This window comes from Leuciscus leuciscus (assembly GCF_965113295.1).
Source record: "Leuciscus leuciscus genome assembly, chromosome: 17".
Lineage (NCBI taxonomy): Eukaryota > Metazoa > Chordata > Actinopteri > Cypriniformes > Leuciscidae > Leuciscus > Leuciscus leuciscus.
The window spans coordinates 35,236,919-35,262,889 of NC_138741.1; the positions used below are offsets into that span (position 1 = coordinate 35,236,919).

The 25,971-nt window shown below is 37.4% G+C and overlaps 1 protein-coding gene and 1 long non-coding RNA gene across 2 annotated transcripts; one reads left to right on the top strand and one right to left on the bottom strand.

Moving 5' to 3' along the window:
- The first annotated feature begins 1,581 nt into the window (after window positions 1-1,581).
- On the top strand, window positions 1,582-25,678 carry syncripl (synaptotagmin binding, cytoplasmic RNA interacting protein, like). The gene is made up of 12 exons (XM_082143508.1): window positions 1,582-1,727; window positions 5,376-5,540; window positions 8,455-8,573; window positions 13,320-13,427; window positions 13,539-13,652; window positions 14,859-15,035; window positions 16,483-16,618; window positions 18,678-18,883; window positions 20,754-20,903; window positions 20,982-21,103; window positions 22,473-22,827; window positions 24,332-25,678. The coding sequence occupies exons 2-12, from the start codon at window positions 5,387-5,389 to the stop codon at window positions 24,368-24,370; spliced, it is 1,680 nt and encodes a 559-aa protein (XP_081999634.1). The 5' UTR covers window positions 1,582-1,727; window positions 5,376-5,386; the 3' UTR covers window positions 24,371-25,678.
- LOC309479556 lies at window positions 5,723-7,047 on the bottom strand. The gene is made up of 2 exons (XR_014199301.1): window positions 6,227-7,047; window positions 5,723-6,170 (listed from the first exon to the last, which is right to left on the bottom strand). It is a non-coding gene; the product is annotated as an uncharacterized lncRNA (long non-coding RNA).
- Window positions 25,679-25,971: the final 293 nt, after the last annotated feature.

A 25,971-nucleotide genomic window follows, 5' to 3' on the forward strand; every position in this document is an offset into this window, starting at 1 on the left:
AAGGTTTTGATCATAAATTATGAAACATGATGACGCCCAAAAGGGGAGGAGCCCGATAAAAGAGTTCCGTTTCTATGGTAACGCAACGTCTAATTTCAAAACGGTTTTCACAGGATGAATTCTGAGTTCGTAAGCTTTCAAATGATACTTACATTTATGATAACTGCTAAAATAATGTAATAAAAAGAATTACAAAAAAATTTAATAAAAAAGATAATATTATATATATATATTTTTTTTTATTGAGAAATACTAGATTATATGTTTTATTATGAACTTTTAGCATGAAACCAAAGTTTCAATTATTAAAAGTGTGTGCGTTGACTTTTTGTGACAAACGCCAGAACTCCTGTTAGCCGGTGATAATAGTGAGAATTTTCAACAGCCGTTTATGAGCACTGTTGATTAATATCACACATTTAAGATGAGCTTAATACACACTTTTATAATACAGTAAGCTAAGTACACTTTTATAAACTCATAGTGCACATTACAGTCTCAAGCCGTCCCAGACTTCAATGTTTTAATGATTCATGAAAGCTAAATAACTGTCTCAGCATCTGAGATTTCAGTATGGACACAAAGGTTATGATTTTTCAGTACAGAACGTGTATATTTGCACTGTTTGTTGTTTGCTTTTGGCTTCTGAAGACGTCAGACTTAAGCGGATTGAGACATAAATGTTTAAAAGTTATAAGTATACAAAAAATATTAGATGCACTTTTAATTAGTGTTGTCAAGATGTTTTTACATTGATTTATTACATGGAACATTGGTGTTTACATGCATTTTGTTGAGATGTATTTTCTTCTATAGCCTTTTGTATGTATATAAATGGTTGATTAATCATGTTTGTAATGTATTATACAATTTTTTATAATGTATTGTTATTCAGTCTATTACTAACTTTTTTTCCGAGTGTATTCAAGTGTATGTATTAAAATGTAGGCTATAACATACAATAAACAATTTTGTATTTGGTTCATTTTTTTTTTTTTTTTATAGGTCTAATAGAAGTTAATAGTAATCATACAAGGAATAATAAAAAATAAAAAAAAAATAAAAAAAACGAATTTGGTTCCTGGAGGCACTCAAAGCAGTCCCACACAATGCTTATAAGAGTTCCTCAGGAATTCCTAAACAGTCATAATTATGTAATAGAAAGTCATTAATTTGAGTTTTCATAATGATTTTGACTGTTTAATCTCATAATTATGACTTAGTAAGGCATATGTCATAATTTTCACTTTTTAAATCTAATAATTATTTCCTAAAATTGTCAGTTATGTCATAACTATGCAATAAAAAGTCAAAATTATGAATTAGTATACAATAATATCGACATTTTATGTAATACTTGTGACTTTTTCTGTCAAAATGAGGTGTTACCTACGATTATTGTTCTTAAGTGGTGGAAATGGACTTCCTTACGATAGAGTTTACTTCTTGTTCTTAAAATAGTAAGCAACACGCTGTATATACTTTGCAGTGTGCAGTGAGTAGTGAGTCTGTCTGTGTAATGTGACCCTCCAATGGCTGTGTGAGAAACCCCGTACAACCGGAAGCGGAAAAAAACTCCCGCGGCATGAGTTTCGCCGCCATTTTGCATCAGACCTATTGAAAAGAGTGAGATATCAGCAGACACGGCGGGATCTGGCCACTTTATCCTCTTTCAGTACATTTCTCTCTGGATTTATCCCAACATAATCCAAGATATTAACTGACAGGTATGAGAACGCTCTCTTCAGATTTCATAAACGCGGTGAAGTGATGCTTTGGCTTTCCGTAGCGAGTAGAGAGTGATCGCACCGGCACGCGCGCGGCTCAACTCATCACATATCAGACGAGCGGCATTCTTACACATTTTATGCATAATTCACGGACTATTGTTTGCTTTCTGTGCACGTAAAAGTAGTGTGGTAAAGTCATGATGTGGTTGCTGGTCAAACACGATGTCGCCCCCCCTCCCTTCCCCTAACAAACACACACACACGCACACGTTGTCAAATAAACACATTTATCACGTCCAGCCATGACTAAAGTTTGTTGTGAGCTTGTTATGTTTTTTTAGTCTTAAAAGACGAAAACGTGTGATTTCTGATTGAAAGACTTAGTGGAGGTGCTGAAACAGGCTTTAGCAGAGTGTCCACGTAGCGAGTGTGTGTGTTGTGGCCTAGCGAGTGTGTTCTTGTCATCACTGACACAACAAAGAGACACGGCCCGATGAGAATACATGACATTTACTCATTTTATCCACCCTTACTTGTGTTTGGAGTTGAATTTAAACGGTTTGAGTCTGTCGCTTATTATATAAATAAACGAAATCAATCACGTTATTTAACAAAGTAATGAATCGTCAACGTTAATGTGTCATAGGTGTGTAAAGCGCACTGATATCGTGACTGAAGTGACCGTTTTCTCGGTAAACGTCATGTGCTCGTGCTCGTGAAGCGGGAGTTATTCGGAACACGTGGAAGTCTGAGTGATGAAATATAGATAAAAACCAAAACCCGCTTCGGTGTTCTTTCAAAGTACTATTGCTAATATAAAATACTCAAATATTACAATAAATACGATGGAATATGAATGGGATTATTATTTTCGTCAAACACGAATTTTCTGTACAGAATTAGCGTTGCCGGATTCGGCGAAGGAAAATAAGGGACCGTATAAAAAGGGACACTCGAAATATTTGCACTGGACCACATGGTGTCTGTCATTTCTGTGTCTGCATGTAAGCCTGAATTAAATGCTAAAGTTAATCTCAGACATGAACACATTTTTGTTTAAAGTCCTCTTGAATTCAAAATTATTATTTTTTTGTGTGTGGAATATTTCAGTAATTGTTTTATTCATGCATCATTATTGTTTTAAATAAATGTTTCCTCGTAATCTTGAATCAGAATAACTTCTTGCAGAGACATCTCTTTTCTGATGATGAGGGCGGGGCAATAACCTGTCACTCACATGAGATCAGCCAATAGCAAACCACACCCATCCAATCAGTTCCCAACGGACTAAATCAAGCCACGCCCTTTTTTTATTTCACTCAGATAAATTTCACAATAGGATATAAAATACGATCGCAGACGATGGCAACTTTAAATTGTTGAAATGAATTGTGCATAAATAATTACTGCATCTATTCTCACAGTTGACTCAAATACTTATCAAAATCAAAATGATCAAAGCTGTTAGTAGTAGTACATTTTAAAAGTAACATGAAAGTTGGTGTTTGTATGTGTAAGAGTTCTGCCATTTTTTTGGCCATATTGATAAATAAAACATACAGTGCGGTGGGTCGATGCCTCATGCAGCCTCAATATCTCTTCTCAATATGGCAAAAAAAGAGATATCAGTGGCAGTCGTTCATTACCATGATATTATCTGAGACCATGATAGTACTGCCACTTTTTGTGCCTTGGCAGGATTCAGTATTTGGGCATTTTTCTGTTTTCTATGATTTACTAAAAGGCACGAGTAGCTTTGTGTCCTAGCTGCAGTTTGTAAGATTAAATTAAAATATGTAAAGTATGCGTGATGCGTGAGAACCATGAGGTCTGTTTGAGCATCCCTACTTGGCATATTATATGTGCACTTTTGTAACGAATAACTCGTCAGTTTTTTTTTAGATAGACTAACATTTTCAGACTATCTTGAGCTGTTGTTGCCATTGCGGTTGCGTACTTATTCTGCTTATTGTACATAAAATTCGAGAAATTTATATCAGACTCATTGACATTGATAGACAGTCTGTTTACAATGACTGCCATTGTAACAGACGTTTACATTACCAATGTCTTTATATAATGTCTATAAATACAATTACTGTAGTAATTGTTATATTGGATATTATAGTGATAGATGCTGCTTTTTTACATTTGAGCCATTGAACAAGTTTGTGTTTACATAATATGTGTGTACTGTTTAATTATTTTGTGTATATAAATACAGTATGCAAATATTTCTTGATTTTGTATACATGTTTGTATTTATACTAAATAATTATACACAGTACACACGCATATTATGTAAACACAAACTTTTAATGAACAATATTGGGTGCGATTAATCGTTGCACAGCACTACTACTAATAACAATATAATGCACTAAGGATTGATGAGGTGCTGCGTTCATGAATATTAATCACGTTGTCAGCATTCGCTCGAACTGATTTGCTGAAATCAAAACAGTGATGAGCGCCAGCCAATGAGATTTAGCCGTTTGCGCATTAGCTCCGCCCACTCCCGGAGAAACGGCATATCTTTTGCTTGTTCTTAAAAGCTGAATACTTCCAAATGAACTCCGTTCATTTTGACAGGAAAATACAGCAAAGAATATCGTTTACATGCAGCGCGTCGATTCTGCGACTGAGAGCGAAACTCTCGAGCGCTCAAGTGTTCAGCGAGTGAAATGTATCGATGCCAAACTTATACTTAGCCTCTAAAATCAAAGAATTGATTAGCCAGTGGCTAATGATGGACATTATTTAGTCGCCCAGAGTGAAGATTTAGTCGCATATGTGCAATAAGACGTGAACAAGAACTGAATTTGCGATCACATGCTGAGAGACGTTCTTTTAATAACACTGGTATACATGTATTATAGTTAATTTTTCAACTTTAAAGCGTTAGTTTCTTTCGTTCGTGATTATAAAAAAAATAAATAAATTCTAAATACATCAGTAAAAAAAAAAATCTATTTTTTTCTATTATTGTTGTCTATTTAAATTCTATTTACAATCTCACCACACACAGTAATGGTCAATGACGGTAATTTGTTGAAAGCTATTTTTCTTCTGAAAAAGATGACACCTTGCACATGAAGATGGCACATTGTTTTAGAATTTTACAGTCAAAAAATCGAAATATGTGAGAAACACCTATTTTAGCTTCAGGTTATAAAGGGTTAACTCCGAGCACGTCCCGCTCCTTATATTCTCATTCATGCATTTCATCACTCTGAAGTGTGAATAGTGCTATGAATACTGTGATATACATGATATAGCTAAATCACACAGTTAGATAATACCAGTTTAGCTCAACCAATTACCAAGCAATGCTTCATTTTGTTCAGTCTGTGTGTAAATAGATCACATTAGCTTTTAAAAAAAAGTCTGAATCATTTTTGTACCCGAATTTTTATGAATTGTACTGGTAGTCACTTTATGTAGAATTTAACTAGTTAAAAAATATCAAATTATATTTGGTGTCTAAATAATATTTAGTTTTGACTGTATATCCTCATTAAACTCCTCTTACAGTGAGTAAACACACGATCGTCCTGCAGTGTGTCTCCATCTCTCTTCTCCATCTGCTAAGATCGCTCAACTTTGACCCAGTTCTGGATTAATGTGGCCCTTTGATCTGCACAGGTCCCGGAGACATGGCCACGGAGCATATAAATGGGAACGGTACGGATGAACCGGTGGAGTCGTCGGCTGCGGTGCCGGTGACCCATTCAGAGCATTTCCAGACGCTGCTGGACGCCGGCTTACCCAGGAAAGTGGCGGTCAAACTCGACGAGATCTACATCGCAGGTGAGGCCGGATGCAGCTCGCGCTCCAGGACTGCAGGATCGTGTGTGCCTATCGGAAGCAACTTCCAGTGTTTTGTGTATTGTTATTACTAGGGATGCACTGAAATGAAAATTCTGGGCCAAAACAGAAAATTCTGGATGCACTTGGCCGAAAACCGAACCCGAAAATGACTTAAAAAAAAATTGTTATAACTTATTTTTACAATTATTTTTGTATAATTGTATTGTTATTACACTTTTTAATTAAATTCAATTATTTAATGAATCTGAAGAAGAAAAAATGAAGCCAATAAAATTAAATAACCACACTTTTATTTCAAGTAACACGAAAATTGGACAGAAAATAGGCCTATATTAAAATAATATTAAATATCAATATATTGATATCAATATATTATTCTTCATCCAGTTTATATATGGCATTATCCACACTATATTACAGCACGGCTACACACACACTATATTACAGCTACACACACTATATTACAGCACGGCTACACACACCATATTACAGCACAGCAGGGCTAGTGCAAACAGAAACAAGTTCAGAGAAATTTTATGTCGGCACGTTTTTAGCGGACTTTGCCTTTCTGGTGAGTGTGACCGGTACATGTGTTTGGGCCGTGAGTGACTGAACACACACACACACACACACACACACACACACACACACACACACACACACACACACACACACACACACACACACACACACACACAGAGGTTGCAGCAGAACATTGAGCAGAATGAGCTGCGAACAAAGAGCGGAGAGCACAGCACTCACACACACACAATCACACTCACTCACTCACTCACACTCATTCATTCACTCTCACTCACACACACACAATCACACTCACACTCACTCACTCACTCACTTACACTCATTCATTCACTCTCACTCACACACTCTCATTCACTCACACTCAGTCACTCACTCACTCACACACTCATTCTCTCACTCACACTCACTCACTCTCTCTCTCACACACTCACACACTCATTCACTCTCACTCTCTCACTCACACTCATTCACTCGCACTCACTCTCACACTCACTCATTCACTCTCTCACTCACACACTCATTCACTCACACTCACACTCTCACTCACTCACACACACTCACTCACACACACACTCATTCACTCTCTCACTCACTCACACTCACTCACTCACTCACTCACTCACTCACTCACTCACTCACTCACTCACTCACTCACTCACTCACTCACTCACTCACTCACTCACTCACTCACTCACTCACTCACACACACTCTCACTCACTCACACTCTCACTCACTCACACTCTCACTCACTCACACTCTCTCACTCACTCACACTCCTAGCCTACCAGTCATCATCTTTAGCTTCAGCGCCCACGCTCAAACAGCAATGCACAACATTAATAACTATGATGATATGGACTGTCATATACATAACATTATAATTGCACACACTATTGTGATAAAATGTCTTTGGGTTTAGTTTTCTCCACAACAGGAGTTATACATTCTCCTGTTTCATTCTACTTCAGTTTACGGGTGTTCGTTCTCGCGTAGCTCAAACAGTGATGTCATCTGAAACAGTAGGCCTAATATTAAAGTGTTCCAACAAGTTTGCTATTACTGTAATATTAATTAAAAAAATATATTTTTCCCCCAAAACATTGATGCATTATTATTAATAACTAGCAGGGCTCGACATTAAGCCTTGTAATGTGCTTGTCCTCCAGATAATTAATTAATTCGCTTGTCCAAGTAAAAAAAGTTGCTTGTCTGAAAAAAATTAGATTTTTGTATAATTACAATATAATTTATATTTATATAAATATAGGCGCCCTGCATGTGGATATTGTTTTTCTCAACATAAACGTGAAACAATATAAACCCGATAATCATATGCTGATTCGAGTGTGTGTGTACGTTCTGTACGATATCTGGCTCAGTCTGCTTTATCAAATGCTTTTGTTCTTTAGATTTTTTCTTTACACGTAGGCCTACTGTTTAATGCTTTCAACTAAAAGAAAACTTTAACATATATTGTAAGCTTGTTGTGTATATTGCCTAATCGTAAGCTTGTTCAGAAATGGTGACAAAAACGTAAAAAAACGTAAACTTAAAAAATAACGTCTTTTTCGTTAAATGTCATTTAAATAATCGAATATTCGATTTTTGAGGCCGAATATTTGAAAGCAATATTTTTGATGAGTGAGTTGAGTGAGTTGAGTGAGTTGAGTGAGTTGAGTGAGTTGAGTGAGTTGAGTGAGGTGAGTGAGGTGAGTGAGGTGAGTGAGTTGAGTGAGTTGAGTGAGTTGAGTGAGTTGAGTGAGTTGAGTGAGTTGAGTGAGGTGAGTGAGGTGAGTGAGTTGAGTGAGGTGAGTGAGGTGAGTGAGTTGAGTGAGGTGAGTGAGGTGAGTGAGTTGAGTGAGGTGAGTGAGTGAGTTTGTTTGAGTGAATGTGTGTGTGTGTGTGAGACAGCACACGATGACTGGTCGGGAAGCAGTGTGTAGTCTGACATGTTTCTTGTTCACGACAGGACAAGATTTCAAGAGTCAAAATCATGTAATCTGACACAGTGACTATCGTAACGGACAAAAAAATCATGTAATCTGAACCAGGCATAACATGAACTAAAAGAGAGCATGTTAATAAAATATTTGTGTTCGTCATCCGTCAAGATGCATGTGACAAATGCACACATGCAGGGACAATAACTGCTTATAAAGTCTCACTGTGTCCATGAGATCCAGTCCAGGCTCTGCTCTACTGTGTCAGATTACACTCGACATCAGCTGAGTAAAGTACAGCAGTAATTCAGATCTTGTCTTACATCAGGATGTTAAAATTTAATCTTATATCCAGTTAAGTGAAATGTATTGACCGACTGTAGTGGATTAAGTATGTGTTTTTGTGCAGGGCTCGTGTCTCACAGTGATCTCGACGATCGGGCGATCGAAGCTCTGAAAGAGTTTAATGAAGAAGGTGCGCTGCAAGTCCTCCTGCAGTTCAAAGACAGCGACCTGTCGCATGTTCAGGTATGTTTGAGACGGCTAAACTAATGCAGTCCCAGAACACTTTCATTTCACCGGGTTCCTTTTGGTTAGCATGTTTTTGGCACTCATTATTATTTAACTTTGACACATTATGATTTCTCTGTAAATCATAATAGCTCAAATGACAAAGCATGGATTGAAAAGTACATATGAACATAATGTAATAAAATCCATACATGTATGGGTTGTTAATCAGATATGGAATTCTTACACTTGCGGTTGCAGAAACACTTTTTTGCAAGCAACCTTTATCCAAGTTATCTGTAATTATCATAAATCAACTTACGGGGTTCCCACGGGTCCTTGAAATCCTTGAAAGTTTGTGAATCTGAAAAAAAAAAAATCAGGGGCCTGGAAAGTTTTGGAAAATAAACATAAATAGAGACAGGTCCTTGAAAGTGCTTGAATTTATTTTGTGCAAGAAGTTTTCTGGAAAAAAATCCATATTATTCCCTCCGGTCCGCTAATGTTATTTCGCCAACACTTCGTGGCCTATGCACACTAGCTTGCTTGGTTTTCGTTAGTTACGCACATTTACGCGTTACGTTAAGTGCTTCCCACGTGAGGTACTTTGTATTGTACATTGCCATGACGAATGGAACCTCAACGTTTGTTGTTGAACACAACACATGTGTCTTCACATTAAGTCCTTGAATTTGAGGGTATTGGACCTGGAAAGTCCTTGAAAGGTCCTTGAATTTGAAGTTAACCAAGGTGTAGGAACCCTGAACTTACTGTGGCATGACGGGGGCGCTCTCATATACAGAGCTATAGCAAGTAGCGACTTACGCCACCGCAGCTTTGAATCAGCTGAGGAAACCCCAGTTCAGGGCACACAAGTTCGATCTCCTTCCCACAATCACCAGACAATGAGGCATGGATATGTACAAGATTGATCTTTATTAAGTGATCATAAATAGTTTAAAAGAGGACCACTGGTAGTAATAAAATACTAGAGGTGGTTAACTGGTTTATATATGAGCAGGTTGATCAAACAAAGAAAAAGAAACGCACGATCTCGCCACTGAGCTGGGGTGCACCAGTGGAAGTGAGTAACCCGTGCACCAAATCTCAAAAGCACACACACTCCAGTGAAATCCACTGCAAGAATACCTACAACCTACACACTCGTGGAAAAGGAGAGTTTCCATGCGAGCCTGCCCGCTCTGGGTCACCCCTGCTCCTGGAACAAAAGAGAAGAAAACAAAGCAATTGGTAACAAAATCAAAATATGAATGCACAAGAAACAGCAGCCTTAATTGTTAATTCACAAAAATAAGCACACTTAAATAAATAAAATATCCCTTACTGACAATAAAGGCAAAAGCACAAAACAAATAAATTAATTTAAGGCTCCAAATGTAAATGTAAGCCAAACCAGAAAAGAAAAACGAATAACACTTAACAAAATAAGCAAAAGGAAACAATTACAAAAATTTTATAAATCAAAAAGAATTCTGAAAAGAATAACTGGTTAAACTAAACAAATCATAAACACCATAATATGAGCTGACAAACAACTAAGGTTCACATACCGACAAGCGGGACTTCCCGTCAGATATCCGGCAAACCAATCCCCCATTCATTTCACTGAACGGAGAAATAACGCGTCATACATACACCAAATAAACTCGGTTGTCCGGCGCACGCACATGTGAACACACCGAGCAGAAGAGCAGCAGTCGCTCGCAGAACTCCGCTCCGTACATGCAATCGGTTTTCTTTCCAAACAGGAACTATAGCAGCAACGCAGGAGAAACAACCTCCTTACTTACACCGTGTCCTAACTACACGTGACGCGCGATAAAAAGGTTTTTTCCATGTTAATGAGAGTGTTTGTCCTAACCAGCCGCGACACGCCACGATTCTATTTTAGAAACGGTTTCTATTTTTCTGCGACGTCGCGCTGGAACAACAAACACAAAGTGTGGCGATGATAATCTCAGCTACTGTTTGTCTGCTTTATTTAATGTTAAAAGCGTGTAATGTGACTCTGAACATCATTTAGTGCTCCAGATTTGTAGCTGTAAAAGCAACAATGGACAATTCACCTCAGATCTTGAAATTAAATAAATTGAAACAAGAACGTTCAAACTGTGAACAAACAAGTGTATTCTTTCTTTGACAAAGATTGTTTTAGTAACTCAGCCTATGTATTTTTAATAATGTTTAAATGGTGTAAAATTTGTGAATTTGATTATGTAGCTACTTATCCGTTTTCTTGCGAGTGCCGTTAAGATTACTCTCTGGTGCTGAGACTCCGCCCACACGCTGCTCTGATTGGCTGACTCCACCCACACTCTGTTCTGATTGGCTGTGAGGTTTGATTGATTTTGACGCATCTCGCAGTCATGTCTAGTGTGGACAGACGCATTATTTGTCGCTGGAATCTTATCGCATCGCGTCTGGTTAGGACATGGTGTTAGGCAGTACAATAAGTCCCCACTATCAGACACCAGCTGAGCAGAAAACTAAGTGAACAAACAATACAGACACCCAACCGTAGCCATGCCAAACAAACACCTCCCTCAAACACAGAGCAGTGGAGTCCCGGCAACCATGGCGCAATAATGACGCGATATGCTTTATATACTCTAGATGCCGCTCGGTTAATAATCATGGGGCGGAGCTATCCGTAAAGGCACTTCACCACATTACTGATAAATGAAGGATAGTTAGGGTTTGGCGTTTAATGTTTGAAGTTTTGTCCACACATCATCAACTGAAGACAGCATTGAGTAAGAGATTGATTCTTGGGATTGAAGAATTGATATTGGCTCATCAAAATTTGAATTGATCAAAATCGAGAAATTTATATTTTCAACCCATCAAATGTACAATAACTAGGGCTGGGCGATATATCGATATAAAAAATATATCGATATATTTTTGAAATGCGATATGGAATTAGACCATATCGCATATATTGATATAGTTCAAATTTGCGCTGTGATCCTTGCTCCCCGCTCCTCCTTTTCCACTCTGCGTGCGTGTTTAGAGCATATGTTATGAGAGGCGAATCATGACTACTTCAGAAAACCCAGCACAATAGGAACTACCAGGCAGTGACATAAGTGTACGCTGAGATAAAGTTTTTCACCTCAGAAAAACTGACTTTCTTGTCCTGTCAGCCGTTATCCTGTTCTCGTAGCGCACACTCTTCAATTGCACGCACAAATGCGGCGGCGCGCGCGCTGTATCGCCTCACTGATCAAGTGCAAAAGAAACTACGAGCATGCAACGCCGTTACGTTGTAAATTACACGAAATAAAAGTAATGCAGGTATGATTTTCATTCTATTCACAAGGAGCAGTTTCCATGTTTCATTAACAGTTATTGTTAATATTGTGTATTCACCATGGTAACTGTCCTTTCCATATTAACCCCAAAATGCCACTATTTTTCTTTGTTATTTTTTATATTTTTAAATGACTGTAGTGGCTCATACCAACATTGTATTAACAAAAACTAGTTTGGGACTGCCATTTAATAACTTTAGCATAGGCCTAATGTTTATTTATTAGTACTAGTCTTTACTATTAGTCATATTCTTACAATTTATGTTATATATGTGTATATGTGTATGTATGTATGTGTGTGTGTATATATATATATATATATATATATATATATATAGGCAAATTATAACATGTAAACTTTGATAATCATAATTAATAAATCGCAATTACAATTCGAAGGGAATAATCGGCAATTATGATTTTTGTCATAATCGTGCAGCCCTAACTTAGGTGAAGAAACCTGTTTATTATTTATTCATTTGATTTTGCAACTGTTCACTGAAATAGTTGGTTTCAATAAAACTACTTGTGACATCGTATTTGGCTTTGACTTTGACTGAACATTTGCTCTCACTTTGCGGAAAAAATATCGGGATATATATCGTATATCGATATTCAGCCTAAATATATCGCGATATGACTTTTGGTCCATATCGCCCAGCCCTAACAATAACACTACATCGTTTTTGCTGTACACATAAAATATAGATTAATCCTTATTAAAGCTGCACAAGTTATTCAGTCAAAAGCAGTGATGGATTTTCTGTTTATCTAATGCATGGATCTAATATACTGAAACACATCTGATATTCACTTAATGCAAAACAGACTTTGTTTACGTTATCAAAAACAGTGTCCATTTTTTTCACAGGCGAAAACGAGACGATAACTAAAAAAACAGTTTTGAATGACAAAAACTATGACAAATCTATTGACATTTTCTTCAACGAATAAAAACTAGACAAGTGTTAGGTAGGGATGATTTGGGAAGAGGTCCAGTCAGAACTGATGTCCTGCAGTGGTAGATGCGCACATTTGAATCGTAACGTGTTGATCTAACCGGCGGACATGAGTTGGCATGCGCTTGATGCACGTCTCATAAAACTAGCTAAATCTGTGTCGCATGTTCAAACTTTAAAACCAATCATATTAACAACAGGTTAATGGATGTTTTCTCCGGGAGTATATAATGGGTTTGGAAATTTAGGAGAAATTCTAAATTGATGCATTACAATTGAACTAAAACCATTATATTTTAATATAATCGACTGAAACTAAAACCATTCTGATGACTAAAATATGATCAAAACTAAATGCTATTTTAGTCTAAAACTAAATAAAAATTTGCTGACACAATGTATTTACTCACTCCCATGCACTTGTAGGCACACACACACTCCTGCTCACCTGTTGCTCATGTTTTGAACAGAATAAAAGTGCGTTCCTCTGTGGCGTGATGAAGACATACAGGCAGAGGGAGAAACAGGGGACCAAAGTGTCAGACTCCACTAAAGGACCAGATGAGGCCAAAATCAAGGCAAGTTTCCTTACCCCATCTATTGCTTGTTCATTGGTTGTTCTCTTTCTGCTGATACAGTAACTGCAGGAACTGTCTCACCGTCGAGTGTTTTGTTTGCTACCTCTGCAGGCTTTGCTGGAGAGAACCGGCTATACGCTTGATGTGACGACAGGCCAGCGCAAGTATGGTGGTCCTCCTCCCGGGTCGACCCATGCCGGGGTCCAGCCCACCGTCGGCACCGAGGTTAGTGTTCTCGTCGTCCAGAAAACACACATTGGGCCTGTTTGCACCTGGTTTTCTCAGATCGGATAGCTATCTGATTTATCAAAATGATTACTTTCACACCTGGTCACATAAATGTGTTTTTGCAAAGCGGATATAAATCCGATCTTCAGTTCTATGATCAGCTATACGCAGATTTAATGGAGTTCACGTCACCGGAAGCAACAGATATGAGCTGGGTTTTATTGATCATCAGCTAATTTCTAAATCAAAGACCGCAATAGGAGAGAGATCATTTCGTTTCTTTACTTTTAATGAAGATGATTGTGAGTTGCGCGTCTCAGACTTACTTTCACTTTATAACATGTCATATAGCCTATAACACGCTCTCACAGGTTTAGTTTTTAGCATTGTTGGGAGAAGTAACATTTACACATGTGGTTTCAACAACCAGATGCATTTACACTGGTCCAGTTTCATCTGGAAAGCGTCTCAGATCTCCTCCTGAAATGGTTTGAGCGATCGGATTCAAATCTGTCTCGAATGTGTTTCGGAGGACATTTAAAACCATAAAAACCTCAGGTTTATTTAGAGGACCAAACCGAGCAAAAAGATGCAATTTGGTGCAATTGCTGATATTTATATGGACAAAACGTAAGATGAAATTTGGGTGTTTGTAATCTAAATCAGTGAGATGTTTATAACATTATAACAGACTACTTTCATTAAATGCATTTAAATATCAATATCTGTCAATAAAATGTCTTAGTAAGATGAAATTTGGATGCTTGTAATGTAAATCAGTGAGATGTACTGAGATGTTATTTTCTAAATATAAGTACAATGTAAAAACATGCATGTACACAATAAGTCCATTGTATCAAATTATTAATTTCAATGTAAGTACATAGTACTTAAAGCCACTTAATATAAAGTGGGACCTAAGTAACGCAATTCGTTTCTTTTTAAGGGAGTAACGCAATATTGTAATGCATTACTTTTCAAAGTAACTTTCCTCAACACTGATCATGACAGCCCTAGTTGTAGAAGTAGTTGACTCATGCACAATCCCAAGAGTTTCTACATTTCCCATTGCTAGGAAATCTGCTGAGAATGATGTTTATTTCAGTAAGACCAAATGACGGATGCACAAACTAAAGATGAATGTTTTCAATCTTTTTTTATGATGTCTAATGTTGGTCTGATGATCTCTTCAAATGTTTATAGATTTTTGTGGGAAAGATCCCGAGGGATCTGTTTGAAGATGAGCTGGTCCCTCTGTTTGAGAAAGCGGGGCCGATCTGGGACCTGCGCCTGATGATGGACCCGCTCAGCGGCCTGAACCGCGGATACGCCTTCGTCACCTTCTGCACTAAAGAGGCTGCGCAAGAAGCCGTCAAGCTAGTGAGTGACTGTCTTTACCAGGGGTGTAACGATCCCCTCATGTCAAGATCCGATACATATCACCATACCATATTATTGCGATACTCCAAGACATATGATAAAAGGTTAACAAAAATTAACTGTTGATTAAAATGTTAAATTTGATATTACTTTGTGTGTAAATGAATAGTCTTGGACTTGGTGCTGAAACCCAAAGCACAGGACAATAGAGACACCAGAATAACAATATTCATGATTCTGAAGCTGAAAATACAGAATTATTGTAGATGAATATGTTTGTTCTGTCACTGACTAGATATATTTAAAATAATATAGGCCACTCTTACTGGTAACATCAGACATTTGGCATCATCAGGACCCACAAATATTCCCCCATTGCATTATTATACATTGTACTCACCATTATAGCAGTTTAATGTAGTACTGACACTAAAACTCTTTTCTCACACAGTCATTTTTATTTTGGGTGAACTATCCTTGTTGCATTTTTGTATTGCGATATATTGTGACACGGTGTATAGTTAGAGCCCTATGCCCGGTTGCATAAAGCACCTTAAGTTTTTCCCTTAAGTATGATACTTAAGGGGCGATTTCCCCTTACCTAAGAGAATAACTTAAGGGTGTTGCATATAATCTCTTAAACGGTTCTTTTAGGTAAGGGAAACATTTAAGTGTTTCACGACAGCGATCCTGGATTCACGTTATAAAAGTCTGTTGTTGCCATAGATGCGCAAAACACTAACACTTTCGCAATCAAATAAAGTAGGCTAGGATATCGGAATGGATAAAGAAAACAAAAAAAGAGAGCCTAATTGGACAGAAGAGGAGAAATGCATTCTTCTTGACGAATATGGTAAAAGAAAAACAATTTTTGACCGTTGCGTTTAAATGACGGGAAAGCCCCCGCAACCCGGTGAACCTCTCTGCTGATCAGACGATTTATGCACGTGGAAAACATCTCCCGCTAATATTGCGCGTCGATCAAATCGGTATTCCTGCAACAATTTTTTATCGCTAAGATGGTCCAAAGGGTTCTCCCTATCCCTAAAAAGTATTCTTAGCACATAATGATCTTCAGCTGGTTCCATTAATTCAGCCATTTCGTCTTATATTTGTCCGCGTTACTCTTAAGGTTACGATTTCCGAACCTTAAGTTATACTTAGGGAAATGACCGTTAAGGGGTTTTATGCAACACTTGACGCTTTTTAAGGGATTACTTAAGTGAAAAAACAGCGTTTAAGGGAAATTCTAAGTGTTTATGACGTTTCACTTAAAGAAACCCTTAAGTAACACTTAAGGGTTTTTTTCTGCAACACCCTTAGGTTTAAGGGAAACATAAGGGAGAACTTAAGGGAAAATTACACTTAAGGTGCTTTATGCAACCGGGCACTAGTCTTTACTGTTGATCTCTGGTCTTCTGGATTCTGATTGTAATATTTCCTTCAGTGTAACAACAACGAAATCCGACCTGGTAAACACATCGGCGTTTGCATCTCTGTTGCCAATAATCGTCTCTTTGTGGGGTCCATCCCGAAGAGCAAAACTAAGGACCAGATCGTGGAGGAGTTTGCCAAAGTTACTGGTAAGTTTTGGTGTTAACTAACATCAGAGCTTTACAGATTATCCGGAAAATCGGTGACGCTTTACAATAAGGTTCATTAGTTAACTACCTTATTTAACATGATCTAAGAATGAACAATACTTCTACAGCGTTTATTAATCTTAGTTAATTTGAATTTCAACATTTACTAATACATTATTAAAATCAAAGGTTGTGTTTGTTAACATTAGTTAATGCACTGTGAACATGAACAACCAATGAACAGCAGGATTTTTATTAACTAACATTAACAAAGATTAATAAATACAGTAATAAATATATTGCTCATCGTTAGGACATGTAAGTTAATACATTAATGAACCTTACTGGAAAATCAACACTGATAGTAAGTTTGTAATAGATTGTAATAGTTTTTCTATTTGCACTGGAGGGTTCTAGCAACAATGTTACGAAGTCGAGGAGGGAAACTAGCTTAGCTTTCATCTTAATTCATTTAATTCAGTTTTGAATACTAAAGATGGCGCTTGTGCTTCATGCAGATCCCATCATTTATTCTCTAGGGTGGACCAGTTTGTTACTGGATGGAAATAAACATGATGAACTCTTATGTAGATCTTAAGTTAATCATATTTTCGTGTTAATATCAATCATGTTAATGTGAAAAATGCCTGAGTTTTCGTTGTGCGCGCAGTATTCTGCTCGAGTGCTTGTACACAGTTAACAAACTTTTCTCTCCTCTGACAAAATTAAAAAAAGAAACGTAAGTGCGTCTAAAACACGAGCATGATATAACATTCATAGGCGTTTGAAGATTTCCTTTAAAAGACCAGGTTGATTTTATTTTTATCCTTTTTTTGTATTTCTCGCTTTGCTGTGCATCATTTGTATATAGTTCATATGACAATAGTAATGAAGCATAGCTATTTTTTTCAAATTTATTTCATTTAATAATGACTAAACTACGAGTAATTACTGTTAGTTTTCGAAAAAGATTCAGTACTGTTCATATTAAGTGGAAAGCTTTTGTTCATATTGTTTTTAAAAACTTTTGGCTGATTAATAGGTTCTCAGCCAGATTTAGCACTTTTAATTGTAAAAATTAATCAGTTTAAAATGCATAAATAATGCTAGCGTTTGCATTGGGCTGCATGGAGATGGTCTGGAGGATGAACGTGACCCTCACACTCAAAGACTACTCAAGTCAAATTGGTTTGTCTTCATGTGGACTTTACAATCAGTCTTTACATGGGTGTGTGAACACACACACTGCTAGTGACTCGAGCTCAATTTTATGTTCTGTATGTGCGTAACTGCGCAAGTATGCATTTCATAATTTGCATTTCATTGTGTAATGCATTTCATTGTGTACATGCATTTGCGATCAGAATGAGCGATCAGACGAGTCTAAAGTGTTTGTTTTTTTTTTCTTGTTTTATCTTGTTTTGAAAATTGCGATCACAATTTAAAATCCGGTTTTATTTGAGTTTATAAGGAACACCAGTTTTGTTTGTAGGACTGCACAATTTGTCCCACATTTTTGTGCTTCTATCAATGTGACTATATAATAATACAAAATTAAAATATTAAACACAATACGTATTACTATTGTAATAAGTTTCACTATAAAAGAGTATTAAAGAACAATAGTGTTTATTTTTTTACACAATTTAAAACAATCGTAATGCTAACAAATATAGAAAACAGGGAATTAGCGGATGTTATTGGTGGAATGTTTCATGCTTGTGTGTGTGTGTGTGTGTGTGTGTGTGTGTGTGTGTGTGTGTGTGTGTGTGTGTGTGTGTGTGTCCTGTTTATTGGCACACATTTGAAGGAAGCTCCGTTGTCCTCTTGAATCCTGAGGTTTGCTACTCAACGGCAGCATGTCTGCAATGACTTGCTCAAGAATTTGCCCTGTGTGTTTGTGTAATTGTTTTAAAGCATGTTTGAGTCCTGAGAGTGTGTTTTTATTATTATTTTTATGATGAACTGAAGAGTTGAGTATTGAAGTGTGATGGATTTGATTTGCCAAAAACGAGCTTCAGTTTTCCAGGAAATAATCTTCCTTCCTCAATCCCAACAGAGGGCTTGAATGACGTCATCTTATATCACCAGCCCGATGACAAGAAGAAGAACCGAGGCTTCTGCTTCCTGGAGTACGAAGATCATAAAACGGCCGCCCAGGCGCGCCGCAGGTTAATGAGTGGCAAGGTGAAGGTTTGGGGGAACGTGGTGACGGTAGAATGGGCTGATCCCATAGAAGACCCCGATCCCGAAGTCATGGCCAAGGTACGCTGTTTTCTGTTAGCACGATGCAAGAGTAGCATTTTGTGTCCAGAACATGTTGTGGCCGATGTACCCAAAGTCTTGCATCACAATGACTAAATTAATATCATGAGTTAAAACCTAGCATTTCAGTTTTTACTTTATAATTCTCTCACACATTCTTTTTAATGCATAATGCACTAAAAAAGTAAATATGAAGCATAGTTAGTCATCAAGAACCCAATAATTAATGCATAGCACCTGTTTCTCCATACTTGCGCTTGACAGGCGTTTCAAATCTGCAGTCTTTCACACAAGCCCAGGTAACACAGACTACGACAAGTCTTCTTACACTGAATTCCTGAACTCTCTACTTGTCATCGGTGGGGATTTCAGTGCTGCGTTTTATATCAGATATCAAGATATCAGATACATTTAGTCAAATATCCGATTATTTGGTCAGTTTCAGTGCTGTGATTGACAGCGCTCTTGATAAATGTCCACCAGGCCGACTCTCATCTCTTAATTGAGCTACGACTGGAAAGTGATAAAGGCCGAAATTAGCAGGGTAATGAATAACGTATAACATAATTACTCAATAAATACACTTTTAAACAAGTCTTTGAATATCTAATAAGCATTTAATTTAATTAAACAAACTTTGCATTACGGTAATGAGAATAACTGCGAATGAGAAATAATAAAACATGACACTGGGCATATTACAGCAATGAAAGGGAGTTTTTAATAATTTGAAGGAATGTGCTTAAGTATCATGTAAGTGTTAGATTGGATGGTCTTGAATTAGCTTTTTCTTTATGCAAAATATTTTTACTTTCCTGTGATTCACTGTTGTCTCCTCATTAGGGCTGGGTATTGACACAAATTTCACTATTCGATTTCGATTCCGATTCAATATTGATTATTCTGGATATCAGGTATAATACATGGCAAATTTTCTCAAGGAAAACAAATCTCTTAACTTAGGCTATGCTGTAAACTATGGGAGTCAGTGGTAGCCTATGGGCTTCATTAGCCTACTATAATATTGAAGGTAAAAATTTACTGATTTGTTTACAAACACTCAAATTACACTTTTATTTATTTTTATAATAATAAAGTAATATGAAATATTAACATTTAAATGGTGGCTGTCATAACCTGCCAGGTTTATTCAAACATGCATTAAAAATTGAAGAACATTAAAAATTATATTGAATATGTAATATGGTGCATATATTTAGCAGAATGCTCCTCTCTAGAGTTAATATTTCTAGCTGACTGACGAGTTTATGGTCACTGGATATGTTTTTTTCTGAGGTAAATGTGACGTTACATGACATTGTTTACAAGCTGTTTTACTGACGTCTTTCCACGGTTGAAACACTGATTGAGAGATTCCATGTCACATGATACGGACTTCGATAAGTTGTACTCTGTCTTTAACACACTTTCAGATGCTCATTCATGTTTATTTCGCACTGTAACTGGTGTTATTAAGGCGGAAGAGAAGATCATGTGCTTCTCTTGAGCTGAGCCAGAGCGATCTCACGTCACAGCGACAAAACGCTATTTATGTTTTTGAATTTCGTGGACGTAATTTGAAATCTGAGACTTTGTTTCATATCAATAATAACAAAGCACAAAGATTATTGCGCTTTACTGGATGGGATGCGCGCTACACGTTACATTCATTCATCAACTGAACACAGGATGACTTATCGATTCTTGGGATTTAAGAATCGATATCGGTTCGTAAAAATTTGAATTGATTAAAATCGAGAAATCTATTTTTTTTTTACCCAGCCCTACTCCTCATGACAGTCCCCTCTCAGAGTCTTGAATTAGAAATGGTCTAATTATACTGAAACTTATGTTGCTTTGTGTCGTTTAGGTCAAAGTCCTTTTTGTAAGAAACCTGGCAAGCACAGTAACGGAAGAGCATCTCGAGAAGACGTTCTGTCAGTTTGGCAAACTGGAAAGGGTTAAAAAGCTTAAAGACTACGCCTTCATCCACTTTGAGGAGCGAGATGGCGCTGTTAAGGTAATCGTCTCTTCCTCTGCATCGCTTTAGAGGTTGTTGGTAGTTTATGCACAGATTGTGACCCGTGTTTTCCCACAGGCTCTAGCTGAAATGCATGGGAAGGATTTGGAAGGGGAACAAATTGAAATCGTCTTTGCAAAGCCACCTGATCAGAAGAGGAAAGAGCGAAAGGCCCAGAGACAAGCTGCTAAAACTCAAATGTAAGACTGTTTGTAGCCTTTCATGAGCGTTGTCACGTAACTTTCTTCCCCTGAACACACATGGAGAAACATGGCAGCATTACCAGGCACTCTCAAGGGCAATAAATGACAATGTAAAGTGACTTTAAAGGTAACACTTTATTTTACAGTGTCATTGTTACACGTGTTACATGCAGTTACTATAGTAATAACTATTAATTATGCATAAATACACGCAACTAACCCCTTAACCAAACCCTATTCCTAACCCTTTAGTAAGTACATGTAGTTGCTTTATTTTACTCAGTACTTAAATGTATAATCACAGTGTAACAATGACACCTTAAAAAAAAGTGTGACCGACTTTAAAGTATCAGAACAAAAGCCCATGTGACTAAAGCCAGGGACACGACAAGACGCTGCGTATACTGTCATATAGATATATTTTATTTTTTTCCATCTATTGAAAGTCTAGACAGTCAAACATTTCTTCTGAAGAGATCACTTTATAATATGATAAAGCTTTTAAGCTTTTTTTCCATATATAAACATTGATTATCAAGTGAGTGAATGATTCAATGACTCGCTCATTAAGACGATTAATGAGCCGATTTGTTCAAGAATGAGGCAGTTGTTTATGATTGGGTAATACAATTTTTATTCAACATATTCATTCAAAACGCTGAATCATTCAGTAATGAAACACGGCTGAGTGTTGCTGTGAGATGCGTTATGGTTCTGCTGTGAACTTTGTTTGGTAATATTTTCGCTGCTGAAACGGAACAAAAACAGTCAAAAATCGCATCTAAAATGTAAGTGACTTAATATTAACTACTTTTTTATTGAACTGTTGTATGAAATCAGGGTCTCATTTTCAATCATGATGGTATTCAGGAAAACTTTGGTTGTGTTGCACTCTATATTCTCTCTGCGCACGGTTTCTGAACTCCATGAAACACCTTCATTGTAGTCTTGAGTTTCTTCTGGGAACGAACACGTCTCAATATTCCTCATTTAAATAATTAATACGCAGAATAAAGGGGCGGAGTCTGGTTGAGTTAGTTAGTAGTGTGTTGAAACTGGCGGTTATGGAAAGGGGCGGGACATTTCCTAAACACACTCGAAGCGCTCGACCAATCACAACACACCGATCCAGCCGACCAATCAGAGTACAGTGTGCAGAAGGAGGGGTTTCATAGAGACAGGAACTAAACAGAGCGTTACTGACAGACTGGGAAGAGAGGAGCCGCAACAATGGAGAATATGAGGAAAATAATCAACATTCAAGCATGAAAACCCCAAAACAGCATCAAGACTTTGTAAAAGGGCATAATAGTAGACTGAATGATGTCTAGTTTGTAAGCCATGTGCATTTTTTCTTTTCATCCAGGTATGATGAATATTATTACTACGGCCCACCGCATATGCATGCCCCAACAAGAGTGAGAGGCCGAGGCGCACGAGGTTATTCCTATCCTCATGACTATTACAGCTATGAAGATTATTACGATTACTATGGCTATGACTATCACAACTACCGAGGCGGATACGACGATCCCTACTACGGCTACGATGACTTTCAAGCTCACGTTAGAGGAAGAGGCAACAGAGGATCCCGTGGCCCCACACTGTCCAGAGGCCGGGGCTCGAGCGCTCCCCGAGGACGGGCCGGCTTCTCCCCGCGCCCGAGTCTGGCCTCCAGCCGAGCCCGAGGATCCCGAGGAGTCCAGCAGAGATGTCGAGTGGTACGTGATGTGTGGGTGGAGCACTCCTGCAGTGTTGGCAGGAGATTTTGAAACCCTGTAGGCTAGATTTTTTTTTTTTGTCTTTTTAAAGTAGACTTTATCATGGAAAAAGGACGTAGTGATCAAAACACATGTTTTGGCGTTTGTTTTTGCTTCCCCTCCTTTTCATATTGCTTACATATGCAAGGCACCTTGTGGACGAAACGGACCAAAGGTTTGCACTTTCCTTTCATTTATGGAAATTTAATTCACAGCACTTAAGTACACTGGTTTGTGTTAGTCTGCTGCATATGCAAATTGTCTTCAAGTACTCCGAGGACTGGGCAATATAGCTAGAATATCCTTGTTCTTCAGCTTTTTTATATTTTTATTTTTGCGCTAATTATGCAACGAAACTCCAGCAGCGAAAAACAAATTCGGCTGAAAATGAATGTTCAGTTTCAGCTGAAATTGTTTGAAAGGGTTGATGAGATTGATTTGTCGTTCGTTTTGATGAACGGAGATCTTTTAGTCTGTTTTCAGCACACCGTTTTAATGTTTATATTTCAACAAAATGGAGTAGAAACATAATTAAACCAAAAAGTTGTATAAAAAACTGACTTGTGAATGTTTTATTTTTTTTGAGTGTTGATTAAATAAACTTGATTATTAACTTTATTTTTGGTTTTCGGGCTAAATCAGAACTTTAATATTGGTGCATCACTAATATTTGCTCTGAAATGGCTTTGGGTTCTTTTCCTTAAGAAGCATTTCAGCAAAGTTGGCTCTCCAAAATGCAAAATGTAAAGTAAAACACTAAAAATCAAGTTAAAAACCAACCCTGCATGTTTTTACTTAAACAAATGGAAGAATATTCAATCATCATGTAAATGTACCATTTAAACAAAAGTAAATCGAACGTAAAAAAACTGTTTTTGCTTTTAAAACGGCTGTATTAACACACTCATACGCTCAAAGACATACGCTTTAGTCTAAAGATTGACTCTTTATGAAGCTTAATGAGCAAAATGTATTGCCGCTATCATGTAAATGATCTTGTCTTTCAGCCTCCGCTCTAATGCATCTTAAATTGAATGATTTAGTTGTAAGAGTAACAGGTGCAGAGCTGATTCATATCGACAGAGATATTGGGTTACACTTCATTTTAATGTGTCATTGTTACAGTGTAATTATATATCTAAGTGCCGAGTAATATTAAGCAACTACATGTACTTACTATAGGGTTTGGGTAGGATTAGATTGAGGGTTAGTTGCATGCAATTATGCATAATTTACTGTTATTACTATGGTAAGTGCATGTAACACATGTAACAAGGACACTGTAAAATAAAGGATTTAGCCACTGATGTCTTCATAAAATGCTCTGGTAACTGGATTTTTCCGAGACTTTGGATAACCATCTCCTGTGCTTTTGTTGTGAAGGTCCTGCATGAACCGGACTAATTAATATATACCGTTACTTGTGTTTGCATAAATAAAGCATGCGTGTCTTTTGTTCCACCAGGGAAAGGGGGTCGAGGCTGGTCCTGACCAGGTAGTATGAAGACTGACTTGTTGTATGGGGTTACACCGGATGCTACCAGTGTTCATAAGGTTAAAGCAAACTCAATGATATTCCAGCCTGTATTGAAGCATATCTCCAGTACTGCCACTCCCAACAAAACCAATAAGAGTTCAAAAAAATCCCCAACTTGCCGTTTTCACATTCGGAGCCCGTCTAAATAAATGAACTCGCAATTACATAGTCAACCCCTACGCATGCCACATTTTGGGACTGAAGTTCAGACTCTCAAGGATACCAATACGTCAGATGTGTTTTGCACTTTTTCTTTTTTACTCCTGCGTTTGAAGTGGCTCAAAGGAGCTTGATGCTGATGTATATTTTTGTGCTAACTACAATTTTTTTTTTTTTTTTTTTCGTGGGAATGTCCATGTCAACCTAAAAACGTTTGGATTCTGGTAGAGAACATCTGCGGGGTTTTGGTGTAACCGCCTCACATGGACAAGTCAGGCATTCCAGGAACGTGGTTCTTTTCAGAACTTGTCTTTTTAAGGGTCGGTTAACTACCTCAGTAGAGAGGATTCAACTACCCTGCCTGTACTGTAAATAGGGACACTTAAAAACAAAAAAAAAACCCATAGGAGCAGGGCTTGTTTCTTATGAAATATGCACAAGGGCAGCAGCTCAGAAGATATTCTTAATGTAATATAGTCAATCCGCTGCTGCTCTGACATTGCAAACAGTAAAACTGGGCATGCAAATGAATCTCATATGATGAGCTGGAACAAGCCCTGCTTTTATCCTCCTTTCAACTGAATTAGCTGCCTTGCTTCTTCAGATTATGTAGTTACTGGGTGTATGATTGTATGATAGTTTGGAATAAAATGTTACTTTTGTATTGGCTTAAACATCACAAATGCACACGCTGCATTTGCTAAGCCCTGCAGTGTCCTTTTTTTTTTTCTCGGTCAGTTCTTGCGAACGCCAGTTCAATGAATTATGTAGGTTTTATAATCAATCATGGCTATTGTCGAACGATCAATATTTTCAGTGGCTGCGATCACAGGCATGAGATGAACCTGTTTCTGAAGAAAAAGGGACACTGCAGCTTCAGTTTATATTCCATATATAGCAAGCAGGTGACCGAACCATTCAACCGGTTTTGTACACAGTTAACTCCCTCTCGATAAAGCTGTAACATTGCAACCTTTTGAAAAGATGTGAGCAGTTTTAAACTATTGTTGGTGGCCAACAATGTTTTTGCATTCCAGCAAATAAATTGTTTTATACTGTAAAATGAGGTGAGTGTAACTTATTTTTGTAATAAAGGTTTTGAATTCTATCTTAAAACCTGTTCACTGTCGTCATCTTGTTGTCTGGGAAGATATTTACATGCAGTATCATGTAGTTTGTGGAAGTGTTTGGTCATGTAGAGTGAACTAATTATAAATTTTCTTTTTGTATGACATACAAATGACAATCCACTCCAGGAATCTCTGTGGAATCATTTGGTATTTTTGTACAGTTTTGCTAATAATTATTTTCCTCTGCTCTAATAAAAAGTCATAGAGATTTCAAATTTGCTGGGATGGGTACGAATCCCACCCACACATCTGTCCGACACTAGGTGGCTGTATAATGCA

Excerpts from the sequence above, each read along its gene's own strand:
- syncripl (XM_082143508.1), top strand. The coding sequence starts at position 5,387 with ATGGCCACGGAGCATATAAATGGGAACGGTACGGATGAACCGGTGGAG. Across the intron at positions 13,653-14,858 it reads AGCCCACCGTCGGCACCGAG|ATTTTTGTGGGAAAGATCCC; the intron begins GTTAGTGTTCTC and ends AAATGTTTATAG. Across the intron at positions 16,619-18,677 it reads GGAGTTTGCCAAAGTTACTG|AGGGCTTGAATGACGTCATC; the intron begins GTAAGTTTTGGT and ends CAATCCCAACAG.